Source organism: Pipra filicauda, unplaced genomic scaffold (genome assembly GCF_003945595.2).
Source record: "Pipra filicauda isolate LSUMZ 115617 unplaced genomic scaffold, ASM394559v2 scaffold344_size1527164_pilon, whole genome shotgun sequence".
NCBI lineage: Eukaryota > Metazoa > Chordata > Aves > Passeriformes > Pipridae > Pipra > Pipra filicauda.
Genome location: NW_024104470.1, coordinates 775,583 through 801,456, shown reverse-complemented (window position 1 = coordinate 801,456; position 25,874 = coordinate 775,583). Strand labels below are relative to the sequence as shown.

The window sequence follows — 25,874 nt, the reverse complement described above, 5'->3', positions numbered from 1 at the left end:
CTGAGAAGCAAGAGAGCAGCCTGGCATAGGGAGTAGAGCCTGTCTGGGTGTAGAACACCCAACATGGTGGGTTCCTGGCCAGTGCAGACTCACTGAAGGACCCCACTGGAACTAGGATAGGGCTATGGCAAGTGTCCTGTACCCCGGAGTGTTCTGCACCTGCTTCCAGTGCTCCATGTTCCACCCACCCTCCAGGCTCACAGCGTCTTGATTGTGCTTTACAGACCACAAACAGACATTTGGGTTCTGTTAGGAAGGTCTGAAGGAGGCAAAAGCCAGGAATGCAGCTGGGGATGTGAAACCCTGTGCTCTCCCATCACGGCTGCTTTATCTCACTTCCCATGGCTCCCCTTTTCTCACCATTCAGTCCGAATAAATAGATGAGCAAGTGGCTGTGGGCACTGGGACCAGGAGTGGCCGGGGTTCCCCAGCCTCCAGTGGATCTGGGACATCTATGTCACTCCAACCTCATGTTGGGTTCTGCAGCGAAAACATGTGACTGGGGCAGGAACCCCCAGCTGGGGAAGGGGGTATCCCTGCTTGCTGCACTCTGCTGCAGACTATCCTGCCGCTGCAAAAGGAAAAAAGTAGAGGAGTCCCAGGGATCTACAGGAACCCACAAACCCCACACACTGTGGGATGGGGAGAGCAGCACTGCAGGACTGATGATGGCTCTGATCTCTGATCCCGGGCAAGTTGGATATGAAGCATTTTGCCCCCCCTTTCCAATTAATTCCCCCCCACCCCCTCCAGGATTCAGCGATATTAACAGCTCAGCTCTTTCAGCAGCCAGGATTAAACGTCAGGACGGGGAAGCTGGGAAGCACCGGGATGCTGTTCCCCCGGCTCCCGCCCGGCACGTGCCGTGAGCGATGCTCTGCGCGGCGGCGCTGGGCGCGTGGGCTGCCGGCTCTGCTGGGGCCCCTTCCCCATCCCTCCGCACCCGCTGCTCGCCTGCTCTCCTAAAGATCACATTCAAACGCAAATTGCCCGTCTCCACCCGCCCCCACCGGTAAAATCAATTATCCGCCGCTGCTCGCCAGCCCGTGGCCTTTTATTCCTCGGCAGGGAGCTGGAGAGGGGTGTCGGGGAGTGGGGGGAAGGTGGGGCGGGAGGTGGGATTGCTTTTGATAGTTGTTATTTTAGCGATTGGAAAGGTTTGGCAGGAAAGGGAACCTGGCACAAAGGTTGTGCTCAGCATGGCTGGAGCATGTGTGTGCATGTGTGTGCATGTGTGTGTGTGTGTGCGTGTGTGTGCGTGTGTGTGCGTGTGTGTGTGTGTGTGTGTGTGTGTGTGTGTGTGTGTGTGCCGTGCCACAGCTCCCAGCATCATACCGGCACTGGCAGTGCCACGAGCTGGCAGGGCTCGGGGTATGGGGAACGGGGGCAGAGGGGAGTCTTTGGAGTGTCCCAAGCAGCCGTGCTCGTTTACCTGCCAGATCCCAGGAGAGCCTTACACGTTGGCTCATGCGTGTGCAAGGCACAGCAGCATCAGTCCCTGTCCAGCTTGGCTCCAGGGGTCCTTGCTCAGAGGATCCCCCGGGCTATCCCTGCCTGGGTGGCAGTTTTGCAGCTGGGGGGACCTGGCACTGCTCACAGCTGCCAAGTGCTGCTGTGATTGCAAGGTCTAGAGCAGGCTGAGCCACACAGGCTGAAGTGGCTGAGAGCTTCGTAGCAGCCGCAGCCATCACAGTGTCCCTCAGGAGCCAGTGCCCCCAGTAAATCATTACCCCTTTTCTCTTGGGGACAGGTAGGGCAGAGCTGGAAGGAAGAGGAGTAAAGGTGCACAATGCCTGGGGTGTCCCAGAGGAGCACGGAGGGAAGGATCCCACATTCACCCTGCACCCATCATTTCCCAAGGAGAGTGGTGCAAGGAAAGCTGACTGAGATCCCTCCAAATGTTTTCTCCAAATCCCTTCCCCAGCCAGCATCCACATCCCCATTCTCATCCCCATTCTCATCCTACGTCAGGGCTGAGCTGTGCCCTTGCCCACACCACACCCCTCACCTCTCCCTGTGGCTTCTTCTCTTCCCAGGGGCGCTTTCTCCATTGTCCGGAGATGCGTGAAGGTGTTGGCAGGACAAGAGTATGCAGCCAAGATCATCAACACCAAGAAGCTCTCTGCTCGAGGTAGGTGCTGGAGATGTTCCTGGGGAGGTGAGAGGCAACCAGGGCTTACAGAGTGAGGAATTTGTCCCATAGGACCCCATTTCTGTTCCTGAGATCTGCCACCACTCTGCAGCAAAATGCTGGTGACAGCCTTGCAGCAAGCCAGACCACTGCCAGCTTCAGGCACTGAGTAGCACAGTTATTTTGGAAGCATCACCTTCTGAGAGGGCCCTCACTGACCCACTATCCTCACTCTTGGTGGTGCAGGTTTTCTTACTCATCATATACCTACATCAGTGAAATCAGAATGTCCTTTCAAGTGGGGGTTTGACTTCATTTCTAACTGTAGATGGACCCTCACCCCTCACTGCCATCTGGTTAATCACTCTGGTGGAGCACATTGGCTGTTTGCTGCTGGAAGAGGTGCTGGTGGGTCTGTCCTGGTGGGTCTGTCCTGGATGCTCCTCGAATTGAGGCTGAGCTGAGCCAGCAGAGAAAAGCATGAGTCAGCCCTTGCCCCAGGGCACAGTCCCCTCTGCCCCCAGGAATGTGGCAGAGGAGCTGTGATGAGGAGGATGGAGGGGATGGGGCAGCAGATGCTGTGTCCCCACTCTAGCTCCTCTCTGGCTGTCGGGAGTGCAGGATGGGTGCCGGGAGCAAGCACCCTGCCAGGAGAGTTTAATTATCCTCCCTCGGTGACTCTCCCTCCTGCCACTGCTGACCTCCGAAGGCAAAACTGAAATGCAGAAAACTGTGACAAGCTCCTTTCTGACCTGGAATTAAACCAACATGTTGCAATCTCCCTCCCACCATGCTGCTGAAGTGGCACAGCACCAACACTGAGCCTCCCCAGCTCCTCCAGCATTGACCCCTGCCCTTCTTCTGGGATATGGACCATTTCTCTTCCTCTGAAGCTGAGGGCTGGGCTCCAGGCAGAGTGTGCAGTGCTGGGCTCAGCTCTTGGCTCCTGCCCATGTACCCCAGCTGGCAGCAGGGTGGGCAGAAAATGCCTCCCAGATTTCAGGGCTGCCTGAAGCAGCAGATTGAGCCACCCCCCTCTATCCTGCCTCCACTCGCCTCCTCAGGCAGTTTGCCCCTCTCCACCCTCTCCTGGGGTTTGTGCTGTCCCTGCAGTGGCTCTGTGCCCATCTGCCCCCTGAGGAGACTTGGCCGGAGCTATTTCCCCTGCTCCACCAGCTGAAATCACCAGCTGCTTTTGCTAATGATCTGGAACCCCCATTCCTGCAGTGCTGCTGCTTCCCCAGACTGGGACAAGCCCCAGAGGGGCATGAGGAGCCACTATCCCATGGGGATGTGCACTGGCTGTGTCATACACAAGGGGGGGAAGGCAGGGAGGGAGGAGTGGGGAAAAGAAGCTGCAAAACATCTCCAGCCATGGTCTGTTTCTTCAGACATCCTCCTGGCTGCTGACACAGAGGGGCCAGCAGGGGAGAAAGTGGAAATCTTGGAGGAGAAATGGGATTTGGGTGCAGGCAGGAGCTGGATTTGTGGGATAGGAGAGGAACTGCGGCCATGGGTCACTTCCCCAGAGAATTTCTTGCCTCGCTGTCCTTCCAGCCCGTCCCTGTCATTCACTTTAATTGTGAAAAACAAAAGCCTAAACCCCAACCTCTCCCTGTCACCCCATCCCATCCTGGGAAGGCTGTGCCCCATTGGGGAAAATGCCGTGGGGAGCTGAATGAGGCATGGAGGCTGTCCTAGCCTTCAGCTCACAGACTCCAGTACAGGCTGCAAAATTCACTCCAAACACGGGGGTGACTTTCCCACTGGATGGGGATACTCAGCCCTGGGGAAGGCTTCAGCCCTGCAGAGAAGGGGCTGTATCACCTTCACATCTCGGCGGTTGGAGACACCCAGGTTTGATTTGATGCAGAGCGAGACTCCGGGGTGTGAACCTGCAAGGGAGCAGCGATAGCACCGAGAGACAAGCAGCCCTAATTATATCCTCACTTGTCCCGGCTGCTGAGTTCCTGCTAGCATGAAATTTCCTCAGGACAGGCACCTCCATGCAGGATGGCTGGGTCAGGTGTGAGCAGAAGTGGAGAGGAAGAAACAAAATAATTTACAGATTAATTCTGAGGTGCCCCAGGGTGGAGGATTTTTTGGCTCAGCTCAACTTGCTTCGCCCAGAGCTCCCTTGTCTCACATTCCCAAGCCAAAAGCTGAGGAATGGGATCTGTGCTGCCTTTTTGCAGACAGGCACCAGAGCAAAGCACATTTTCAGAGCCAGGGTTTTGCGATGCAGGAGAGCAAAGTCCTGATGTGAAATGGCTGGTGATGGTGACAGGGAGCAAAGCCTGTAGCCCCATTTCAGCCTGACACTTCTCACTAGTCATTCAGTTGCTCAAATTATACCATGCAGGACCAGAAATGTCCCTTCTGATTACTTGTGCCTGGAAAAATAGGAGAAAAGGGAACAGTACTGCTGGCAGGGATAACCCAAGGAAATCCAGGATATTCAGGAGGTGATCAGAGATTGTTCAGCTAAGAGAAGGGAGAGAGGAGGGCAAGGGATCATCCCAAGCCCAGGACCACCCATGGCATCAGTACCTAGGGGCTTGGTTGGGGGCTACATCTGTGGTGGAATAGTGCCCATCAGGCCCTGATGCTGAACATGTCCCCAGATCTGCTATTCTTTAGCAAAAAAAAAAAAAAAAAAAAAAAAAAGAAAAAAAAAAGATGGTTTTTCTCTTTGCCAGCTGCTCTGTCCCCCCAGATTTCCTGTGCTGGCATCTCCTCTGAGAGCCCAGCAGGAGCTGAGAGCAGTTGAGTCCCTTCCTCAGATCCTAATGTAGGGCCGTTGCCTCTTTCAGATCACCAGAAGCTGGAACGAGAAGCCCGGATCTGCCGCCTCCTGAAGCACCCCAACATTGGTAAGCACACCCTGCAACCCCCGTTGTTGGGGCTCTGCTGCCCACATGCCCAGCTGGGGCTAGGGGGTCCCCATCAATAATCCAGCCCTGCCTGCAGCAGCACGGACTGTTTGTCCTTCCCTCGTGCTCCGGCCACCATCCCAGAGGAGAGGGGCTCGGTGGCAGCCGAGATCCGCACAGCCGTCCCTCCTCTTCCTCGCGGGAAGCACCATCCTTAACGGGGCCACGGGGAGAAAGGCCCCCACCAGGCATGGTGGGATTGAAGTAGGTCCTGACTAACCCATTTGGCCATAGCTCCCTCAGGGAGAAGCGGAGCCTCAGGAGGCTGCAAAGGGCTATTTTTACTGCTCTCCCCCCGTTCGGGTGCCGTATTCCTCTGCATGCTCCAAAAAGCGGCTGCAGCTCGGAGCAGCAGCAGCAGCGCGGGGCGTGTGGGAGGAGCGATGGCGGGGGGAAGCGAAGACTTTCCCACCGACCGTCCATCTGAGAGTAGCCTCCTTCGGAAAAGCTGTTTCAGGAAAACTCCTGAGCCCCTGCAAAAGACAAAAATAGGCCAGAAGGAGAGAGAGAGAGGGGAGGGGAAAAAAGCTGCAGTAAAAAAAAAAAAAAAAAATAAAATCCCAAACTCCATCCCTGAGAGCGATGCCGATGCAGGCTCTTGATCCCTGCGGATAGTCCGGATGAAGCTCCTCTTCCCTTTGCTGCAACCCAGGATGTGCCGACCCCAGTGAGATCCTACAGCTTTAGGGAAAGCATTTGGTGGTTTCTGCAGCCCTCTCAACCCACAGTCAGGAGCTGGGAGGGTTCCCCTGTGGCCGAGCTTCTCCCTGGCCCCCTCACTGCTCCGGTGACCTGGATCCGTCCTTCCCCAGGAGCTGCTGCAGCAGATCCAGGGAGCTAGATCCAGGGCCACTGGGACCAACCATGTGGCTCCTGTCCCATAAATATTTCAGTTTGAAAAAGGACCGTCAGCTCCCATCTGTCTCGGCACATGGCTGCATGGCAGGTCTCCCCTGCATTGCCAGGGTGCCGGACTCCTGCTTCCCCAGCCTCTGGCTTCCCCAGCTTCCCCAGCCACTGCTTCCCCAGCCTCTGCTCAGGCAGGACCAGGAGCTGCCCTGCAGGGGTCCTGCCAGCGAGTGCAGCATCCCTTTGCACCAAAATACAGGCATCGATTGCCGAGACATGAAGGAAACACACTGCAAATGCATGAATAGCAGGAAATACTAAAACCAGAGGAACTCACCCCACGAGACCCGCAGGGTGGTAGCTGGGCCATGCAGCTGGAGCTCCCCAGCTTCCCGGCCTGGCCACAGCTGTTCCCTATGGCTGTCTTCCTCCCTTCCCTCTCCATCACCTGCTGGTGGAGATGACAAGATTTCCAAGGACAGAAACATCTGACCCCTTCCTGTGCCTTGTTCCCCCCCTGCACCACCGCCCGCTGTTTGGCCCTGACCTGGCAGGCTCAGAGCATCCCTGCTGCAAGGGCTGGAAGGGGTTAACAGCTTGAGATGTTAACAAGCCCAATCCGCTGCTATTTATACCCAGGAGGCTCTTCTCCACCCCCCCCACCCCACACCCTCTTTCCCTTCACGCCCCTCCACTGCTCCTGCTGCCTGGAAACTTGGACTCGCAGCTCCCCTTCCGTGCAGCAAAGGCGGCTCATTACCCACCCAGGAGCTGGAATGAGCTGTGCCGCTGCAGAGCGGCCTGGCATGAGGAAGAGGAGGCACTGCTGCTGGGATGAGGCAGAACAACCCTCTCCAGCCCTCACTGGGAGACGCACCCCAGCTGCCGGGGGCTTTGCTGTCCTCTCCTTTGTTCCCTGCAGTGAGGTGGGGTCTTTCCATCTCCCATGAGAACGTGTGGGGTCTCTCCATTTCCCACTGGAAAGCCACGCTGCAGTTCCTGGAGGAATCAGTCTGGGCTCTGCACTGTGCCTGCTGGAAAACCTCACGTGGAAAGCCGTGCACAGGCAGTTAAGGGCAGGTCCAGGTCCCCAGGATCCTGCAGTACATCCACAGTACTGGGGGATGTATTAGGAGAGCTGTGGTTTCCCAAAGTTTTTCCCATTCAGAGAAGTCTTGCTTTATTGGGAAAACTTTGGCTGCACGCAGCCCTGCAGTTTTAACTCCAGGTACCTGTTGTCCCCTGACTCTCAGTCCCAAAGCTGTGTCCTGCTCTTGCCTTGGCTCCCGGCACTGAGCTGGAGTGGTTTGGCCAGTGCAGCTCTCTCTGACTATGGTCAGTAACAGATACTTGTAGGATCAGGTTATATTTAGAGCAGCTGCTCCCTCTTATACCTCCTTGGCTCCTGGCAGCCACAGGCTTTGGGACTTCCTCAGGCAAGGAATGTATCTGGACCATCTGTTTGTGGTTACGCTGGCCCTATCCACACCGAACTCACCCAATCCCCCTGAGAACACTTTGGCTTCTGCGGGATCCCAGCCGTGATACCCCCAAATCCCTCCCAGGCAAGATGAAATGGGAGGAATTAAGTCTCTTTCAGCAGAGGAAGGCAGGAAAGCTGGGGTTTTGTCAGAGAAAAACGGAGCAAACAGATGTTGTAGCACAGGGAATGTCTGCAGAGACCAGCAGTGGAGAAGGATAACTGGGAAATAAGACGAGCAAGTTGTGTCAGTAATCGGGATTGCAAGAGAGACCGATAGGAAGGATGGTGCTCAGCTCATCAGACCTCCTCTGCCCTGGCTGGGTGGGCTGCCACTGCTGGCAGCGTGGTCTCGGCAGCTGCTGGATCTGCCTGTGGAGCTTGGAGACAGGAGAAGGACCAGAAGAGTGGTGTTTGCTGGCCTGGGAGATAAGAGAAATGCAGTGCAGTATCTGTGCTCAGCGATGGGGCTTGTTATCTCGCCTGGCTCAGACTGAGTCTGGAGGATGTTTCCATACAGGGCTCAGCTGATTTAGCTGCAGTAAAAGGGTCTAGAAGTAAAAATTCCCATAAACTCACCTTGATGTTTATTTTTTCCTCCTTGATTCCTAACATTCTCAAAGATGTTGAAAGTTGTATAGGACTAAAACCAGGTGAGAGAGAGAAGGGTTAAACATTTACAGCCTCAAGGGAGTCAAACAAAATGTGAGGTGGGGGACAGAGGACACTGGACCAGGCTCTGTTTATCCATCCTACCTGTTTCCGTGCCCCTCCCCTTGCTGCACATCTGCCTGCTACGCTGTGAGCAGGGATCTGAGCCTGAATAACCAGCACACAGCTGCAGGGTGACAGATTTGTACCTGGCTGTGTCTGGTGAGGTGTGCATGAGGAGAGAGGGTGCCCCTCAGTGTGACGAGCAGGGTGAGATTCCAGGAGACAGGGAAACTCATCCTGCAGAGATTCCCAAGGAGAAAAGGAAGGTCATAAGCAGAAAATAAAGAGCCCTGTGGGTGCCAGGGCTGTCAGCCCAGCACCCTGCTGAGCTCTCCCTGTGCCCAGGCACTAATCCTGTTGGGGCTGGGGACACCCATGCCTGCAGCCTGCCCAGTGCCCAAGATAGCCCAGCAGCTGCCCGGAACCTCAGCCAGACACAGCTCCGGGCAGTCCCCAGTTTGGAGGTGACCTTTGAGCCTCTCACCACTGCCCCAGGCTGGGGCCATGGCTGGGGTCCCCTGGTGAGCAGGGACCCCCACCCAGTCAGTGGCAATAGCAAGAGGAGGAGGGAGGAGGAATAGCCCTGCTTGTGCCCTTCCCCAGCTCCTGCTTGTGCCCAAAGGGGAGCAAACACATTCCCAGGGAGTGGGATGGGAGCCAGGTGTACCCCATAACCCTTCTGTCTCTGCTGCAGTGAGGCTCCATGACAGCATCTCTGAGGAGGGCCACCACTACCTGATATTTGACCTGTGAGTAATGGTTCAATGCATCCCCTGACCCACTGCCAGCTCCGTGATTCCACCCGGGGTGACACACCCTCCACCTCACCCGAGCCCTTCCCACGGGGCTTGAACCAAGCTTGGGTCCCCCAAGCCGGGCAGAGGGCAGGTCCCTGTCCTGCACCTCCGACTCTCCCGCCGTGCAAAGAACATTTTGGGGGGGGATTGCCGGGGCCAAGTGTGCTGTCAATCAATCCAGCTCCCCCTGTTTTCTTGCAGGGTCACTGGTGGGGAGCTGTTTGAGGACATTGTGGCCAGGGAGTACTACAGTGAAGCGGATGCCAGGTGAGCACAGACACACGTGGGGCTGTGTAGGGGACAGGTTATATGCCCTTCTCCTGAGAGCTGCTCCCTCCCAGGGTCCTACATGCCTGGCTTTCTGCAGCATGAGCTCCTTCCGTGTTGGGAGGTGTTTTACAGCCACTCCTGCAACACATACTCATAAACCAGAACTGTCATGCAAAAAAGACTTCCAAAAATGCTCTTTTTAACTCGCTCAACTCCTGTGCCAAGAATTGCATGTGCTACCATGGGGCTGGTTTCCTCCCCAAATCAGATGGCTCCCAGCCACTGCTGGCAGCATCTTCCTTGCCTGGAATGATGGGTTAGCCCACATCTGACCTCCCTGTAAAGGAGCAGGCTGTTGGGGCTCCCTGGGCTGAGCACATCGGGTTTCCCTGGTCTGGGGATGTCAGGGCTCCCTGGGCTGGGGGCATTGGGGCTCTCCAGGCAGGCAGAGGGGAAGCCCAACACCAGACTGGTGCCCAGCCAGGGCCGTGATATCACGGACACCCCACAGTCCTCACCCCCTTCCCCTTGGAGCTGCATTCCAACCATCTGCAAGCATTTCTCTGGCATTTACCACTTGAAAGCACTGAGGAGGAGCAGGCAAGACAGGCCGGGTGGGAGGATGTGCTCAAGCTCTGCTCTCTCCCACGCTCCCGCTGGCACTTTCCAGGTACCCTGCTGCAGAGCCAGGGGGTTGGGTGCCATTTCAGCCACCTCTTTGGCCCCTGCAGCTCAGCCAGGGGACAGAATTAGCTTCATTTTTTTGCCCCTCTCCAATCTCCAGATATCACTGTTCCTCTTGGCTTTGCCCATAGGCTAAGCATAGCCTGTACGTATGTGTCCAAAAGGGTGGTAAGCTCTACAATACCTCTCTGCATGAGAATATCCTTTATTTCTAAGCAGAAAGCAATCTCATTTAATGGGCTGCCTGCACTGAATCCACTTACAGCCCATCCACTTATTAGTGTCATACAAATAAAATAAAATAGATGTAAATAAAGACCTTCTGCCTTGCACACAAGCTGTTTTGGAGTAAAAGCGATCATTGCCTCTGTCTTTTTCCCTTCCTGTCTCGCGCATGCCGCAGAGCTGGGATGTAATGAACTAGATATAAAGTAAGCAGACGCAGCAGGAGCCACCTGCATTAGAGCAGAGCAGGGAAATGGGGCTGGAGCAAAGGTTACACAGAGCACATCTGCTCTGCCTGGGTTTGGAGACCAGACCTGGGCTGGCATTGTGGCTCCACTGCTGGTCTCCAGCTCCCCCCCAACACTCCAGTGTTGCTCCAGTGGGGATCCCAGAGGCTCAGCTGTAGCCCCCATGCTCCTGCTCACCATCAGTGGGTGTGCAGCAGCTCTGGTGGTGCCTTAGTGGGTTAGAACTGCTCCCCACACGTGTGTGGGTTTCGGTGGAGGGAGACACTGATCTGTGCTGAGGGGCTGCTGGTGGGCAGTGTGATGGGGAGAGGGGCAGAGGGGTGAAATGCTGTGAAACAGAAGTGTGTGACAAAACTCTGCCTCACTGGCCACTTGTGTGAGCTTTCTGCTCTCTCCCACAGCCACTGCATCCAGCAGATCCTAGAGGCTGTCCTGCACTGCCACCAGATGGGGGTGGTTCACCGGGATCTGAAGGTAGGAGTTGCAGGGGGAGTGCCTGTGGGAGGATGGGGGACCCCGTCTGTGATGCAAAACCCTGTGGAGCAATGCCCAGAGTATTCCAGGGCTGCTGAAACAGCAGGGAGGAACACGTGTAGGGCTTCGGGAAAGCCACAGAGCAAAGACCAACTCCAGGGTGAAACAACACAAAGGAGGGGGGCAGGGAGGTCCTTGAAGTCCATGGTTCTCTAAGGATCCAGGGACACCCAGACACATAGTAGGACAATGCAGCTGGGAAGCACATCCAGAGCCCTGACTTTCCTCCGTGCTGTGCTGGGAAGGTCCTCCCATCCATAGTGGAGCCCCTGATGGGTCTTTCACTCCTCTCCAACCCCCATCTCCTCCTGCAGCCCGAGAACCTGCTGCTGGCATCCAAGCTGAAGGGTGCCGCCGTCAAGCTGGCTGACTTCGGCCTTGCCATCGAGGTGGAGGGGGACCAGCAAGCGTGGTTTGGTGAGTGGGACTGGCCCAAGGTGGGGCATTCTTCAGCTTTCCTTGGCGTGTTTGATCAGGGCGGCTCCAGGTGGGACACACATCCCCAGGACCTGAGCCCCAGGTTATGGGAGCATCCCAGCAGCACAAGAGGCACAGTGGGTGAGGAGGTTGATGGCTCCAGCTGTGCTCCTGGAAACAGCCCAGTATTGATCAGGGCAGAGGCAAGCAACTCCACAGGGACTCTGTGAGTCACCAAGATGTCCTGGTGAGATGGACAAACTGGCAATAGGGGCAGACCAGGGGGAGGGAAGCCTCTTGCAAGTGCTGGAGGTGCTCATCAGAGCACTCCAGCCTTATGGACCACCCTGGAATTTGACTGTGGCAGAAAGCCACAGTTTGCTCTGCCCTCAGGACTCACAGAGATGTCTGGCAGGAGGGTGCCTGTCCCACCGGGTCAGGATGTGCCAGGACTCCTGGCCCTCGCTGTACCTGGCTGGGCACCAGTCCCTGCTGGTGAGCTGTGTGGGGATGGGGGCTGCTGCCGGCAGGGTGTGATGGGCTGTCTGTCCCAGGTTTTGCTGGCACCCCGGGATACCTCTCCCCCGAGGTGCTCCGGAAGGACCCCTATGGCAAAGCCGTGGACCTGTGGGCTTGTGGTAAGTCAGACAGGGGCTGGAATGCCAGGAGCCGGCTGGGTCGGGCTGGGCTGGGTGGGATGAGGCAGGCTGTTCATCCAGCATGTCCTGAGCTGTAGTTGCTACAACATCTTGGGAAGGTCAGGGGGGAGGATTTACCCAAGAGGTGGCACATTACCCTGGGCTGTCCCCAGAGCAGCACCCTCTCTCCCAATCCAGCAGCACCCTTCTGTGAAGGATCAGCCCCCTTCCTATGTACTCAAAGCTCCCAGTCAGGAGAGATGCTGGCTCTCTTCCCTGAGGTGCTGGTGGAGTCAGGCAATGATTCCATGCAGTTTCAGCTGTAGGGGAGCCTTTTTCCACCCCCAATGGGGAGGAGGCATCGCCCAGGCCTGCCAGGGCACCCACTTGAGGATCTGCATGTGGCTGCCAGAGACCACCAGCACAAAGATGGATCCACCAACAAGCCTTTTGCTTTTTAATCAATGAGCAAATCCTCATGTTTCCCTAGTTTCTGTTTCTCTGTTTGAGTTTGGCCAATCCCCAGGCAGAGTCTGCTCCTACCTCCACTAATGAATTCTCTCCCACTGATTCCATCTCTTCTCCTGGGCAGGTGTCATCCTCTACATCCTGCTGGTCGGGTACCCACCCTTTTGGGATGAAGACCAGCACCGACTCTACCAGCAGATCAAGGCTGGGGCTTATGATGTGAGTGGGTTTGTCTTGTTCCCCCTTTTCACAGTCTATCCTCTCTCCTGCTGTCCCTGCCTTACAACCTGCTGCTCTAGAAGAGCAATCTGGCCAAATTCAGACAGGCACGAGCAAGGTTCTTTCTTCTGCCCTGGTCACAGAGGGTGCACACATTAGCATGTTTCAGGGCCACTTTGCAGGACAGATAGGTCTTGTCCTGGGCCTTCCAACTTTCTTCTTCCACTTCTGCTCTCCAGTTTTCTATGTGGCAGCTCTTTCCAGTTGTGCCACCATCTCTCCAACCTGCCCCAAGCTGCGGAAGAACCAACCCAAATGTAAAGGGGCTTCTGCTCCTTCTATTCCTTCCTGCCATCCCTCATCCTGGTCCCTTTGCTTTGGCAGTTCCCCTCCCCTGAGTGGGACACAGTGACTCCAGAAGCAAAAGATCTCATCAACAAGATGTTGACCATAAACCCGTCCAAGCGCATCACGGCAGCGGAGGCTCTGAAGCACCCCTGGATATCGGTGAGTTCGACACTCACTGGTTGGGGCTGAAGCTGTAGAGATGTGGGGGCTCACAAGGGGAGAACACCTTACTGAGGAGCATGTGATATCACACACGCTGCCAGCTCTCTTCTCCATCCTGGGAAGATGGTTTCCTGGCATGGTTCCTCTCAATGCTCTCAGAGCAGCGTTTTCCCTGGGGTTTTACAGCAGAGAAAAGCTTGTGAATGCAAACAGCGTGTCCTGGGGGAGCTGGTGATGGGAAGGACACATATGCTCCCAGCCCTGGTGGGGATAGGCTGGTTTCTTGGTGTCACACTGTGCTGGGGGGCTTTCCTTCAGAGATGATGGGAGCAGGCTTGTGTTTGTCCATCCATCCACCCACCCCAGCAGCAACCCCCACTTCACTTCATCCCACTGCTCTGGCTGCTGGTTCTCTCTCTGAATCAGCTCCTAAAGGCAGGAGGAGTCTGTAGGCTTAACCCTGGGACCCCACATGTGTAAACCCTGAGCACATTGCTGAACATGGCTGGTCAGTCAAGGGGTTAACTGTGTGGGCAGCCAGTTCTTCCTGCAACCCCTCCACCAGAGCAGATCCTGCTGACTCCAGAGCTTCGATCTCCCACTGCCCATTAAACTTTTATCTGCTGCTGCTGCAGGCAGCCCTGGCCCGTGCCTTGGCCACGGGAGATCGCACACGTGTGTGTGCATGTGAGAGCAGGGCTGGGGGAGCCCTTTCCCCCCAGCTCTGCTCTGAGCCAGGTCTCTCTCCCCCCAGCACCGTGCCACCGTGGCATCATGCATGCACAGACAGGAGACAGTGGACTGTCTGAAGAAGTTCAATGCCCGGAGGAAGCTGAAGGTAACTCTCATACTGTCCAAGCTGGCTTCAAAACACATGGTTGGATCATAGGTGGGCTTATTCTCTGTGTGGGAAGGGACAGGGTGGTGTCTCTGGGCAGTGGTATGGGGGTGATGGGCATTTGGGGCCCCCCTTGTGAAGAAGGCAAAAGAGACAGAGTGCAGTTGTGGCTTCATCTGTCTGGGGTTCCCAAGTGCTCAGAGAAAGCCATGGTGAAGGAAAGCAGTCACACTGGATGCTGGGGTAAGCACTTTCCCTCTGGAGTCTGTGTCAAGAAAGCTCCTCTTTAGGGCAGGACATGGGTCTGAGAGGCTCAGTGAGACCCTCTGCCTGATGGCCAAGATACTTTGCAGCCAAGGAATAAAGTCATCCATAGAAAAGCAAAAAGCTCACACACACCAGCAGCCCCACAGGCTTTCCCGCCTCGGATGCTGTCACATGCCACAGCCTGGCCCCCCTCTGTAATCACCATCTCCAGCTGGAGCACCTCCCTGAAGCACCCATTTCCCAGGTGCTGCTCAGCCTCAGCCAGCAGCATGGCACTGGGAACAGGCTCTGGAAATCACAACGCTTCCTCCAGAGCTGGAGGCACAGAGCAGGACAGCTCTGGCCTGTGTTGTAGCCAGAGCCATCAGTGCTCCAGGCCTGAATGCAGCATGACACAGAACAGTGCAGCTGCAGGCTACTAACAAGATTATCAAGCAAAGAAACTGGCTATAAACTATTATTACTTTTCTGCTAGACAAATAATCAAATTAGTTCAGACATACACTTCCAAATAGTAATCCATTACTGTAAGCAATTAGTCCAAAGTAATCTCATTATACACTGAGCAACTAGTTAGTAAACTCAGCCGGAAAAGGGGAAGGATTTTTACAAATGTTGTTTTGCAGTGGTGATCTTTGCGTGGCTCCCATAAGCAATCCCTGCCCTGATGTTCTGAGCTAGCACAGCTTTAATGCCAATTAAATCCGGTTCCGCTCCTGGTGGGTCCCTTTGCCACCAGCTGCCGGTCCTGGTCAGTGGGGTTGTGCTACATCTAGGGCAGGGTAGTATGAGACTGAAAAGTGCCCCACAGATATTTAATATCCCTTTAATCTTGGAGGGAAGGCAGTTTCAGAGAGTGCAACCCAATGCCTCAGTGCTGGTGATATGGAGTTGGGCACTGAGAGCTGCTTTTGATGGCAGGAGGAGAATATGAGTCCGTGGGCCAGTTTCCGTCCAGCCAGGTGGCTGGGGGACAGGTGCTGAGCAGGGCTTTCCGCCCTCAGGGATGGGGGGAGCAGCAGGGTGTGGAGAGCTGGGGTCCAGCACACCCTTCCTTCTGCCTTCCTTGTCTTTCAGGGAGCCATCCTCACCACCATGCTGGCCACCAGGAACTTCTCCGGTAGGTTCTGTCTCTGGGACTCATCTCTTTGTCTTACAGGGTGCCCAGGGCAAATCCATAGGATTCCTGGAGAGCTGGCTTTGCCTTGAGTGTCATGGGGAGGCTGAGGTTGCAGCCTGGTGTCCCTGGGGATGTGTGGTTTTGGGTAGTCCTTCAGGGGAGATCACCTGGCACCTCCAGGCTGGCATCTGGTGTGGGATGCAAGAGGAAAGGTGTCTGGCTGACATGCAGTGGTCCCCAGTGGTGTAGGGGTTTATACATGCCCAACCATCTGGCTTGTGCTGGGGTGGGGATGCAGGTGCTGGGGGCAGCCAGAGCTCAAGCTGTTGGTTTTGTGTCCTCCTGGAGATGTTTGTGGCTCAGGGAGAGCATCCTCTGCATCAGGAATGTCAGACAGGTTCCTGGGTGCCACGGCGGGCAGATGGCAGCAGGATCCCTCAGGTCTCTCCCCAGGCAGGTGGATGCTGATCCTGCAGGGTTTCCCACTCTCTTCCTGCCTCTCTACATCCCGAGGGCTGCATGGGAGACAGGACTGAGCATGGCAGCCCAGCCTGTGCACTGGAGAGGTCTCAGCACAGCCACAAGCCCCAGTACCCTCACCGAGAGCTGTTCCCTCTGGGGACACCTCGCTGCAGATGGGATTTCACAGGCGATTCCCAGGCACGGAACCAAATGGAGCCACGTGACTATAGAGCTCATCCACTTGCTGTCACCTCCAGCCCTCCCCAGCGCTGGGAATGTCCCTGCAGCGGTGCTGCAGCGCTGGGACACACTAGCCAAGCCCTGCAGCCGCTGAGCCTGCTGGTGGCAGCTGTTTGGGGTTAGACGGGTGTTTCAGGGTGCTTTGCTGAGGCGCCCCGGGTGTCAGGTGCGGCAGGCGGGCAGGGGTGCCAGGGAAGCTCAGGGAGAGGGCTGTGGCCGGGGCCGGTATCTGCATGTGTCGTGCGGGGATCGTGCTGACACATTTAGCACTTGTGGAGGGGAGCTGGAGGAGTCCAGCAGCTGGGGGGATCCGGTGTCAGCCCCGCGCCGGGGAAGGCGGTGGACAGGAAGCATCAAAGGGCAGGAAATTCAAAAGCGTCTCTCATCGTGCTGCCCGTCCCACGCACGGCCCAAGGGCTCAACCAGTGCGCCCAGCCCAGGAGCACAGCGGGGCTGGTGAGCGAGGGCAGGGTCTCGCATGGCGCTGAGCTCCACCGATCCCACCCTGCTCCGGGGGTGCAGCGGCAGTGGGGTGGTTTGTGCGGCCGGGGGGGCTGGGGCAGTGCCGGCAGCGGTGGGTGGGCACCGGGGAAGGCGCCTGCTTTTCATCATTGTCAAAATGCGGGTTGCAGCTGTCGGGCCGGCGGGCCGGCAGCACATGATCCCGGCAGCATGGGGCTAAAATTAGAGGGCGGCAGGCGGGCAGCCCATTCCTCCACGCGGTACCACGCCGGGTCAACAGCACCCCCCGGCCAGAGCCCGCCTGCCGCCGGACAGCGCTGCCGGCCCCTCCAGCCGCCCCGAGCACTCGGCGTGACGTTGGGAGACGGGTCATGCCCTTGGCCGAGAGCCGCCGGGGTAGGACGGGACGGTGCTGGCAAGGTCGCCCCTGAGCTCCCACGAGTTGCACCGGGGGTTGCTGAAGAGAGGACGAAACGAAGCCCACCAGCCGGTCCCGCGGGGTCCCGCCGCTCCGTCACACGGCACCATGCTGCTGCTCCTCGCCCTCCTGGTCGTGGTGCCCTGCCTGGCTCTCCTAATCACCTTCCTCCTCTCTCCAGGAGGCAAAAGTGGTGGCAACAAGAAGAATGACGGCGTGAAGGTAAGCCCCCTGCCCGCTGCCCTCTCCTGCCCGCCCCTCAGCTGCCGGGGCGGCGGTGGGGGTCTCTGTGCCATGCCAGAGGGGAGCGTCTCCATGCCCTGCTGGCGGTGGGGGTCTCCGTGCTGTGCCAGGGGTCTCCGTGCCATGCCGGCAGTCCCTGAGACACCCTGCACTTTAAAGGGCAGCTGTTGGCCCGGCTGCCCCGGTGTGTCCCCGTGCCACCGGCTGGGCTCCTGCCAGGACAGGCAGTGCGCAGGAGGCTTTGCAGCACCGCCGGTTGTTGCTGGAGGGGTGCATGGGGGGAACTCAAGGCTGTTTCATTGCCTGCAAAATGCGCTTGGCCCCTCGCTACCCCCAGGGACGGGGAGAGGCAGAGGTTGGACCAGGACCGGGTACAGGGGGAGGCAGCTCTTCAGCCCAGAGCCATGGCTCCAACAGCAGCCATCTGGAGAGAGGGGAGGCCTCATCTCCTGCTCGCTCAGCATGTGTCCTGCTGTGGCTGGTGGGACTGGCCCTAGTTCCTGTCCCATCCTGTCCCAAGGGCTGATGTGCTGCTGGGTGACACATGGGTGCTTTAACCCCTTCAGCAATGCTGCCAGTCCCCTTTGCCCAGTGCAGACAGCAAAGGAACGTGGTGATACTTGACAGAGCAAATGGCTTAGTGATGCTCTAAAAACAAGCCGGTGCTTGGTGGATCTTGTTTCTTGGGCTCCGGAGCCTGCGGATTTGTCTGTCCCTTTGAGCTGGGGCCACAACTCTTCTCCAGGACAAGGTGGCTCCTGGAGGCAGCAAAATCATGCTGCTGAGCAGCTTCTTCTGGTCACACGGAGATGTGGTGGATAGTAGTGGCTATTGAGCTTTGTCACTCTTCCTGCAGGAAAGAATGGTCCATGTGAGGGCCTTTCTCTCCTTACCTGTTCCCTTCATGAATACAAGGGATCACTCAGCAGAAGAGAGCTGGCGTGGTGACATCCTCCATCATCAGGCAGAACTCTGGGAGCCCAACTGCAGTATGGCTGCTCTCCTTCCTCCATAGGGACCCTTAGTTGGGAGAACTTAGAGAACCTTTTTCCGCCCTTTAGTAGGGACCGTAAGGGGTGCAGGGTTTTGGAAGAGCAGAACTCTCAGCCAGCTTCTTCCCTCCTCAGTCCATATGGTCAGCAGAGCCAGGGGTCTAGGAATGGCATGTCTCTCTCCCACTCCTCCCAGATCCAGTGGCTGGGACAGGACAAGCCTACAAGGACTGAGACCACTCACAACCCTCCAGACCTGGGCTCAGCTCCACAACAGGCAATCCTAGCCATGCAGTGTTATTCTGCAGCATGAAGCTGATGGCCTGGATGGCTCTCAGAGGACATTACTTTGGGCCATGGTGTCAAGTTAGCATGAGACTCCCAGAACAGGATTGCTGGGTTTGGTGCTGGCAGATCCCATAGGAGTCACAGCAGCCCATCTGCCAGCCATTGCTGGCCTGTCCTCTTCTGCTCTGGGGTCCCAGCTGCTTCTGAGAGTCACCTGAGAAGTGACACCACAGGCAGAGCTGCCTTGGTTGCTGGAGCACAGGTGAGAGCAAACAGAAGATGCATTTTTAAGCTATAAAAGGAGAGACTGATGGATGGAGAGGCTTCATCAGGCATTGTCCTGAATCTAATTTTCCAGCAGAAAGGGACAACCTTAAATTTCTGTGTTGTGGTAGAAGACCATTTGCCAGCCCAACTTGCTAATGATGCTCCCTCTTGGACTTCAGAGTAGCTTTGTCCTGGGAAAAGGGGCACTTGCTGTTGTAGCAAAATAGCTAGTTTTGGTGAAGAGCCTTCTGGCTCATCACTGAAACTCAGCGAGCAGTCTGGTTTCAGAGCAGGATCAGGGAGGCTGGTTTGCATCATCAGCCCTCACTGGTGAGCAAGGAGCAGGTCATGAGGCTTCATTTCGAGGCAGTCTACGAGCCAACACTCAAAATGGTGGACAAGCTCTGGAGAAAGAATTTGCTTTTTTATTGCCCCCTTTCCAACAAGTAGAGGTGAGACAGCCTGCCTAGATGGCCAGGAAGGTAGGGGAGGAGAAGACAAGGTAGAGGCAAGCTCATTCCCAACAGCTTCCTTCCATTGGCCACCTTCAGCATAACCATCCCCACCTCTCATTCCCACGCTCAGCCTGAGGGGACCTGCATTGTAACCCACTCGTGGGGGCACAGGGCGGCTGGGGGCTGTGGGTGAAGCTTTAATAGCCCACCATGGGCTGCCAGCAGATGTCAAGACTTTGCTGAATGGTGTTCATTTCTTTCCATCTTGCTGGAAAAGTGAGGCAGGAGCCTGGAGGCCTGCCTTGGGTGGTTGGGCAGGTGGGAAGGGAATGGTCCTGCCTGCTCAGAGCCGGGCTGTAAGTCAGGCCATGTGATGCGGTTATCTGTCGGAAGAGTTGTGCCCCCATTTGGAGTAACATGCTGGACTGACCATCCCCATGAGAGCAGGCAGGTCCCAGGCAGCCACCCCTGCCTTTCCTGCCTAAGGCTGTGCTGGTGGGCAGCAGGCAGCTGGTGCTGCTCTCCAGCCTGCCCACACAGCCCTCCAACACCAGCATGGGGCTAGCCCAGGCTCAGAGGGCTTGAAACTCACCCTCCTGAGGAGGTTCCTCACCTACTAAATGCATTCATGGGACCAAAAATCCCCCTTGAGCCCTGCTCTGGGGTCTGTGGGAGGTCCTCCGGTCCCAGCAGCTATGATACCTTCACTGCCCTGTGTAGTGTCACATCTCGTCCCATTGTAAACTAATGGAATCACTGCCCCGTGTCACATCCTGTCCCGTCCTAAATTAACGAGCTCACTGCCCGGTGTCACATCCTGTTCCTGTATGTCCAGACTCGACGCGGTCACTGCTTTGTGTTGCATTCTGTTGCGTCTGAAACTTCTGCAGTTTTCTGCCCCGTCTCATGTCCTTGGGTAGCAGAAGCTGTCAGCCCTTCCTGAAGACAGCCCAGCTCCAGCGGCTCCTTTTCCCATGAGGTTCCTGCTGAAATACCACAGCTCGCTCTGCCCTTTAGGACATCTGTTGTTTCAGTGAAGGAGAGGCGAGTGTTGATGTAGGACCAAGAGCCTAAAGGGGCTGTGAGAGAGCTGGAGGGGGACTTTGAACAAGGGCATGGAGTGATACAACAAGGACGAATGGCTTTCAACTGAAGGAGGGCAGGTTTAGATGGGATATAAGGAAGAAATTATTTATTGTGAGGGTGATGAGGCACTAGCACAGCTTGCCCAGAGAAGCCATGAGTGCCCCATCCCTGGAAATGTTCAAGGCCAGGTTAGATGGGCCTTGGAGCAACCTGGTCTAGGAACTGGATGATCTTTAAGGTCCCTTCCAACCCAAACCATTCTGTGTTTTTCTGTTTCTGTGGGAGAGAGGGGAGAGCTGCACTGGCAGAGGGGAAAACTCAGTGAGGATGATGGTGAGAGTCAGTTAGGATGTCAAAGAATCAACAAGGGGGAATGGATATCAGCAGTTTTTACCCTGCAGCCCACCCATGCACCCTAATGGGTCGCTCTGTGGACTTTTCCAGGAGATCTGTACAGTGTGTGCCGCTTTTCCCTCACAGGGCAGGCAAAGATGGTGCCTTGTTAAATATGCTGGTACAATGCTTTGTTATTTGGCACTGCATATTCTGATTTCTGCACATTGGTGTTCCCTGACACCCACTGGGATTCATTCCCTGGGAACCAGAGGTGCTGAAAGGGTTTGAGGTCAGCATGCACGTCCCCCTGTCTCCTGGCTAAATTAAAAATGGAGATGGGGAGCAGAGCACAACAGGAAAGGAGAATCCAGAAGTAGTTTGGGGTTGCAAGCAGAAGCATGGCTATGGGGTCATTCAACCCAAAAACCTTAAAGCCTAGTGGTAGTGGTCAAGGATAGAGACAAATGTGCATGTGTAAGGTCTTCTCTTTAGAGGAGACTTGTCCTGATTTAAAGCACTGGATCCATGCTAAAGACAGCTTCCCACACAGTATGCATGCCTTGCAGGGTCAAGCAGCAAGGCCTTAAAACAGCCAGCTTAGTTCTGGTCTAGGTCCAAAGCTAATGGGATGTCTCCACACTAGTCAGTGCCATTGGCAGATGCACGCAGAACAGATCCAGAGTCTGTAGAAGTCAGTATGGCATTCTCTCTGGGCACAGGGCTGTGGTGAAGCTGCCTTTGATTTTCAGCATCCCACTCCTGTTCCTGTGAGATTGCTGGGCTGGTCACAAAGCTACCAGAGTGGTCAGTGACTCCGTTTTGGACTAACCAGGTCCTTGGGATGAGAAACCCCAGAGATTGTGGCAGGTCAGGAGAGAAAGGTGCTGGCAGGAACACGGGGAGGGAACTGGCACAGCACCACCAGCACTGCAGCCAGCGGCACGTCCACACAGGAGCAACACGTTGCCCCCCTGCGCCTTTCGTTTGCCCCTCCATGAGGACCAAGAAGGGGTCCTCACGAGCTGCTGCCTCTCATGTGCTGCTCTCAGCCTTTCTCACTCTGTGTCTCTTCCTGTTCCATCTCTTCTCCTTGTTTTTCCAGAAAAGAAAGTCCAGTTCCAGCGTTCAGTTAATGGTGAGTGTCCTTCGTCTTCCTCAATGCCGATATTGCTGGGCCTCTCCACATGTTCCAGCTTCCCCCGTTTTTGGAAGTTACCTCGGGGTAGGGAAGAAGGGACAGCGGGGTTGGAGGGAACATCCTCAAAGCCGTATCACCCACAAACCCCATTAACAGGGTTGGTGCAGGCACTTGCTGGCCACCAGCTGGTGGGAAGCCAGCCCTGGTTCTTGCTGATGGGTTCTCATGCCGTTTCTCCCAGTTCTCCTGACTCAGGTCTGCAGGCTGCATCGGTCCAAGGAGCCTTGGAGAAACACCTTCCATGCCTCTGCGGGGACTGTATGGTCATGGGACACCTTGCCAACCTACATCGGGGTCTTCTGGGTAATACATAAGCAAGGCTCTGCTGGGAAGAGCTAGCAGAGCCATTGCTCTAGCTCCACTAGCAGAGTTGCCTTGATGGGGCTCCCGGAGAGAGACAGGGGGTCAGTACCCCTCTCCCCCCCAAATCTGTGTAGTGCTCAGCTGTTTCTTGAAAGAGCTGTGTCTCAGCCTTCAGTGGTCCATGTGGGTCTTGGAAGCACTGTTTTATTGTACATTTCTCTCCCTACTCTGCGGTCAGTGTGGTCTCTCTCACTCCTGCACAGTCCCCTCTTTCTCATCCCAGCTCCTCCTCGCTGTTAATTTGTACATCTCTCTCTTTATTGTACAGTCAACATGGTGTCTTCCACCCCCGCACAGCCCCTCTCCCTGCCCCTCCGGCAACGCTCCTAGGAACCCACCAAATGGCCCCTGGACTTGCCCCCGTCTCTGTCCCCACAGGTGTCGGTAGGAAAGGCAGCGCCGTTCCTACGAGACCCTCCACAGCCCACCCCTTGTGCCCTTGGCTACAAGGAGTGGAGGTCAGGGAGGGCTCTGCCAACGCTGCCCTAGAGCTGTGGTTGAGGACAGGTTGGACCTGCTGGCGTTTTCCTTGGTTTCTGTCTGTTGGCACAGTCGAGCGCTGCGGGGTCGGACTCGGGGGGCTGTCGAACACACGAGCTCCGTCTGTCACAGGGAGAAGACCCTCCTCACCGCCCCATCTCTCCTTTCTGTTCTTTGCTCAGGAATCGTCGGAGAGCACCAACACCACTATTGAGGACGAAGACACCAAAGGTACCAGCGGGGGCTAGCAGGGAGGTGGGTGGGTTGTGGGTTGTTAGTCTGACTACCCCTCATGAGATATTGGCTACAGCGAAACCCACCACCATCGAGCAGCCTCGGGGCCCTTCAGAAGTTGCTTTAGCTCCTCAGATGGTTCCACTGCTGGGTTGCTGCCATGAGCAGCTGGGGCACTGCTGGTGAGGGACAGGGGTGCTCCCATAAACAGGGATGTTCCCTGAAAGCAGGCATCGAAACGGCAGAAATCTGCAGGGATAGCAGCCTGGCTGACTGCTCTCCAAAATAAACGGCCCTTTGGGAAAAGCCTCTAGGGGAAATCCCTGTCTGCCGCCTGCCTGCCTGCCAGCCAGAGGCAGCTTTCTAAGAATAACCCAGGCAATAATTTATCGGTGCTAATTTGTAAAGTCTCTCAATGAAGTGATCTCAGCACAAAGCAAGATGGACTTTGGCCTGATGTGAGAGCTAATGGGACACTTGTCATCCTAGGCAGGGCCTCCCTGAGCCTGGATACAGAGCCAGGCAGTGCTCGGGAAGTGATGGGAGTCCCTCTCCTCCTTTCTGAACAACTCCCGGGAACATACTCTCTCTCCTTCCATTAGTCACAATACAAAAAGAAAGCCAAGGAAAACAAAGAAGAGTTAAGCATGATGGCAATTTGCATTTGAAGCAGAGCCTTGTTAATAAGCCCAGAGTTACCTCTGACAGCTCCTCCTGCATCCCAGGGAGCCCAACCCGCTCTTGCAGCGCGTTCCTTCCCCGATGAACTGTCAGTGCCTGGAATTCCCAGCAGCAGCTGCACAGCTTTGTGCCCTTTGAGGGGTCCCTCCTTGTAGCTCCTGGTGTGGCTGCCCATGTCATCCACCTGCTCTCCTCCCTGCTGAGACCCTCTCCTCCCATTTCAGAGTGAGGTGAGAGCATCCTTGGTCCAGCTTGCCCTGGCTTGCCTCTGCTGTGAGTTCATGGGATAGAAGGTCCCAGCTTGGCAAGGCTTTGCAGCCAAGACCAGCCTGTGCCAACTTTTGGGCTGAGGGCAGCTCACCATTTGGTAATTAACCCTTTGACTCTTCAGGAAATTACAGAGTTTTTCAGTTTTGCTTTGGCTTTGAAAGTCTTTCCTTTCTGGCGATGAAGAGCCCTTCCCCACATTTCTCTTTCAAGTAGCTTTCCTGTTTTTTCTCTGGACAGTTTCCACAGTCCCCCAGCCTGCTGTGATCTGTTTCTGATGAGATAAAGATCTCTCACCGCTATGGTAACACCAGCCCTTCTGGTTTGTTTCCTCCTTTTATTTTCCTTTTCTCTTTAAACCAACAGTACGCAAGCAAGAAATCATTAAAGTCACAGAGCAGCTGATCGAAGCAATAAGCAATGGAGACTTCGAGTCCTACACGTGAGTGTGCCCAGCGCGGGTTTGGGCTGGGTGGGGGCTCAGCCTCCCAGAGCAGGGTCTCCTACTCTTGATGGTGCTGCCTAGGAGGTTCTACTGTTGCTCAGGGCAGGGTGACCAGGTTGACGTGGTGGGGGAGACACAGAGACCATCCAAGAGAAGCAGGGGACATCAGTTTCCAAACCTGATGCTGCTCTCGTGCTCAACTGACCACAGCTCTCTGGTCTCACTGTCATGGATGAGCTCATTTTGAGGTTTGCAGAAAGAGAAATAATTGTAAACGTGATTTATGATGGAAGAAGGAACTTTGCATCTATTATATCCAGATTGCCACAGGCTGTACTGAAGCATAGCTGCTTTCTGCTCACTGAGCTGATGCTTTTCAGAGTACACCTCTTCTGTGTCCAAGGCTGATTTCATTAGCAATGTCTGAGTGAGTGCAGGTCTTCATCACTGCCTCAGAGGATCACAGCAGGGATATTCTGATACAGAGCAGATAGTATGTTTTTTATCCCTACAGTTTTCCTTTCTTACAAAGAAGATGGCAGTGTTTGGGGAGATTTAATTACAGATGGTGACTGATGGAAAATGCTCCCTGCTTTGCTGAGGTCCTGGCTATAGTCAGACGCTGGAGGCAAGGTGGGGTGGGCTTCATGCAGAATGCAGAGATGAGTTCAGATTTTTGCAAGAATTACTTACTTGTGCAGATGCCCCTCAGCCTCAGACTGAGAGAGCTATCCTGAGCACAAGGCATTTGCATTCTTCAGGCTCTCATGCTAGAAGTGGTGAGATAACTTCTCCCTTTTATCTTCCCTTCCTGGCTCCCCAGGAAGATGTGTGACCCTGGGATGACTGCCTTTGAGCCAGAGGCTCTGGGCAACCTTGTGGAAGGCCTGGATTTCCACCGATTCTACTTTGAAAACTGTAAGTAGCTCCCTTGCTTTCTGAGGGACCCCTCCCACCTCCCATGGGCCTGTCTTGACCTTCATCCGCTTGCCAGATAGAATAGGATTACGGTGGCTGTGGAGCATCTCTAGCTAATCTGGAAGGTCCCAGCAGGAGATATTAGGTCAGCTGGGACCAGGTGCATGCAGAGGAGTCATTGCATTAGCTGCTTTCTAGGTGCTGAACCCACCCATGCAGCATTTACTCAGCCCAGTCGAGCAGAGAACCTAATGCAAGCATCTCCCCTTCCCACATTGCTGCCACCCTGGGCAAGAGCCACCCAAACTCCTTTACCTGCCTAACTGCCCTTGTGCTTGTCCCCTCTCCAGTGTGGTCCCGGAACAGCAAGCCCGTGCACACGACGATCCTGAACCCCCACATCCACCTGATGGGAGACGAGTCCGCCTGCATCGCCTACATCCGCATCACGCAGTATGTGGATGCCGGAGGGATCCCCCGCACTGCCCAGTCCGAGGAGACCCGCATCTGGCACCGCCGGGACGGCAAATGGCAAATTGTCCACTTCCACAGATCTGGCGCGCCCTCTGTCCTACCGCAGTAAGCCCTGTGAGGATCCAGGGATGGGGAAGGGAGGTCAGGGAGGGCTGAGTGCGGGCTCAACGCAGCTTTGAGGCTACACAGCAGGTGGGATCCTGCCCCAGGATCTGTGGTGGGG

The 25,874-nt window shown here is 55.8% G+C and overlaps 1 protein-coding gene across 4 annotated transcripts in view; it reads left to right on the top strand.

Annotated features, from left to right (window-relative positions):
- The window catches only part of CAMK2A (calcium/calmodulin dependent protein kinase II alpha), a 34,841-nt gene that overhangs the window by 3,895 nt on the left and 5,072 nt on the right, over positions 1-25,874 (top strand). Inside the window, exons 2-18 of one of the 4 annotated variants that reach the window (XM_039384269.1) lie at positions 2,037-2,131; positions 4,945-5,004; positions 8,802-8,856; positions 9,106-9,171; positions 10,733-10,805; positions 11,180-11,282; positions 11,837-11,920; positions 12,513-12,607; positions 12,992-13,114; positions 13,872-13,955; positions 15,300-15,342; positions 17,106-17,146; positions 21,694-21,726; positions 22,815-22,863; positions 24,181-24,256; positions 25,083-25,177; positions 25,528-25,756. In XM_039384269.1, the coding sequence (XP_039240203.1) occupies positions 2,037-2,131; positions 4,945-5,004; positions 8,802-8,856; positions 9,106-9,171; positions 10,733-10,805; positions 11,180-11,282; positions 11,837-11,920; positions 12,513-12,607; positions 12,992-13,114; positions 13,872-13,955; positions 15,300-15,342; positions 17,106-17,146; positions 21,694-21,726; positions 22,815-22,863; positions 24,181-24,256; positions 25,083-25,177; positions 25,528-25,756 (1,404 nt within the window). Of the gene's footprint in view, positions 1-2,036; positions 2,132-4,944; positions 5,005-8,801; positions 8,857-9,105; positions 9,172-10,732; positions 10,806-11,179; positions 11,283-11,836; positions 11,921-12,512; positions 12,608-12,991; positions 13,115-13,871; positions 13,956-15,299; positions 15,343-17,105; positions 17,147-21,693; positions 21,727-22,814; positions 22,864-24,180; positions 24,257-25,082; positions 25,178-25,527; positions 25,766-25,874 lie in introns of all 4 variants that reach the window. The other 3 variants (XM_039384268.1, XM_039384271.1, XM_039384270.1) reach the window with 3 other exon arrangements.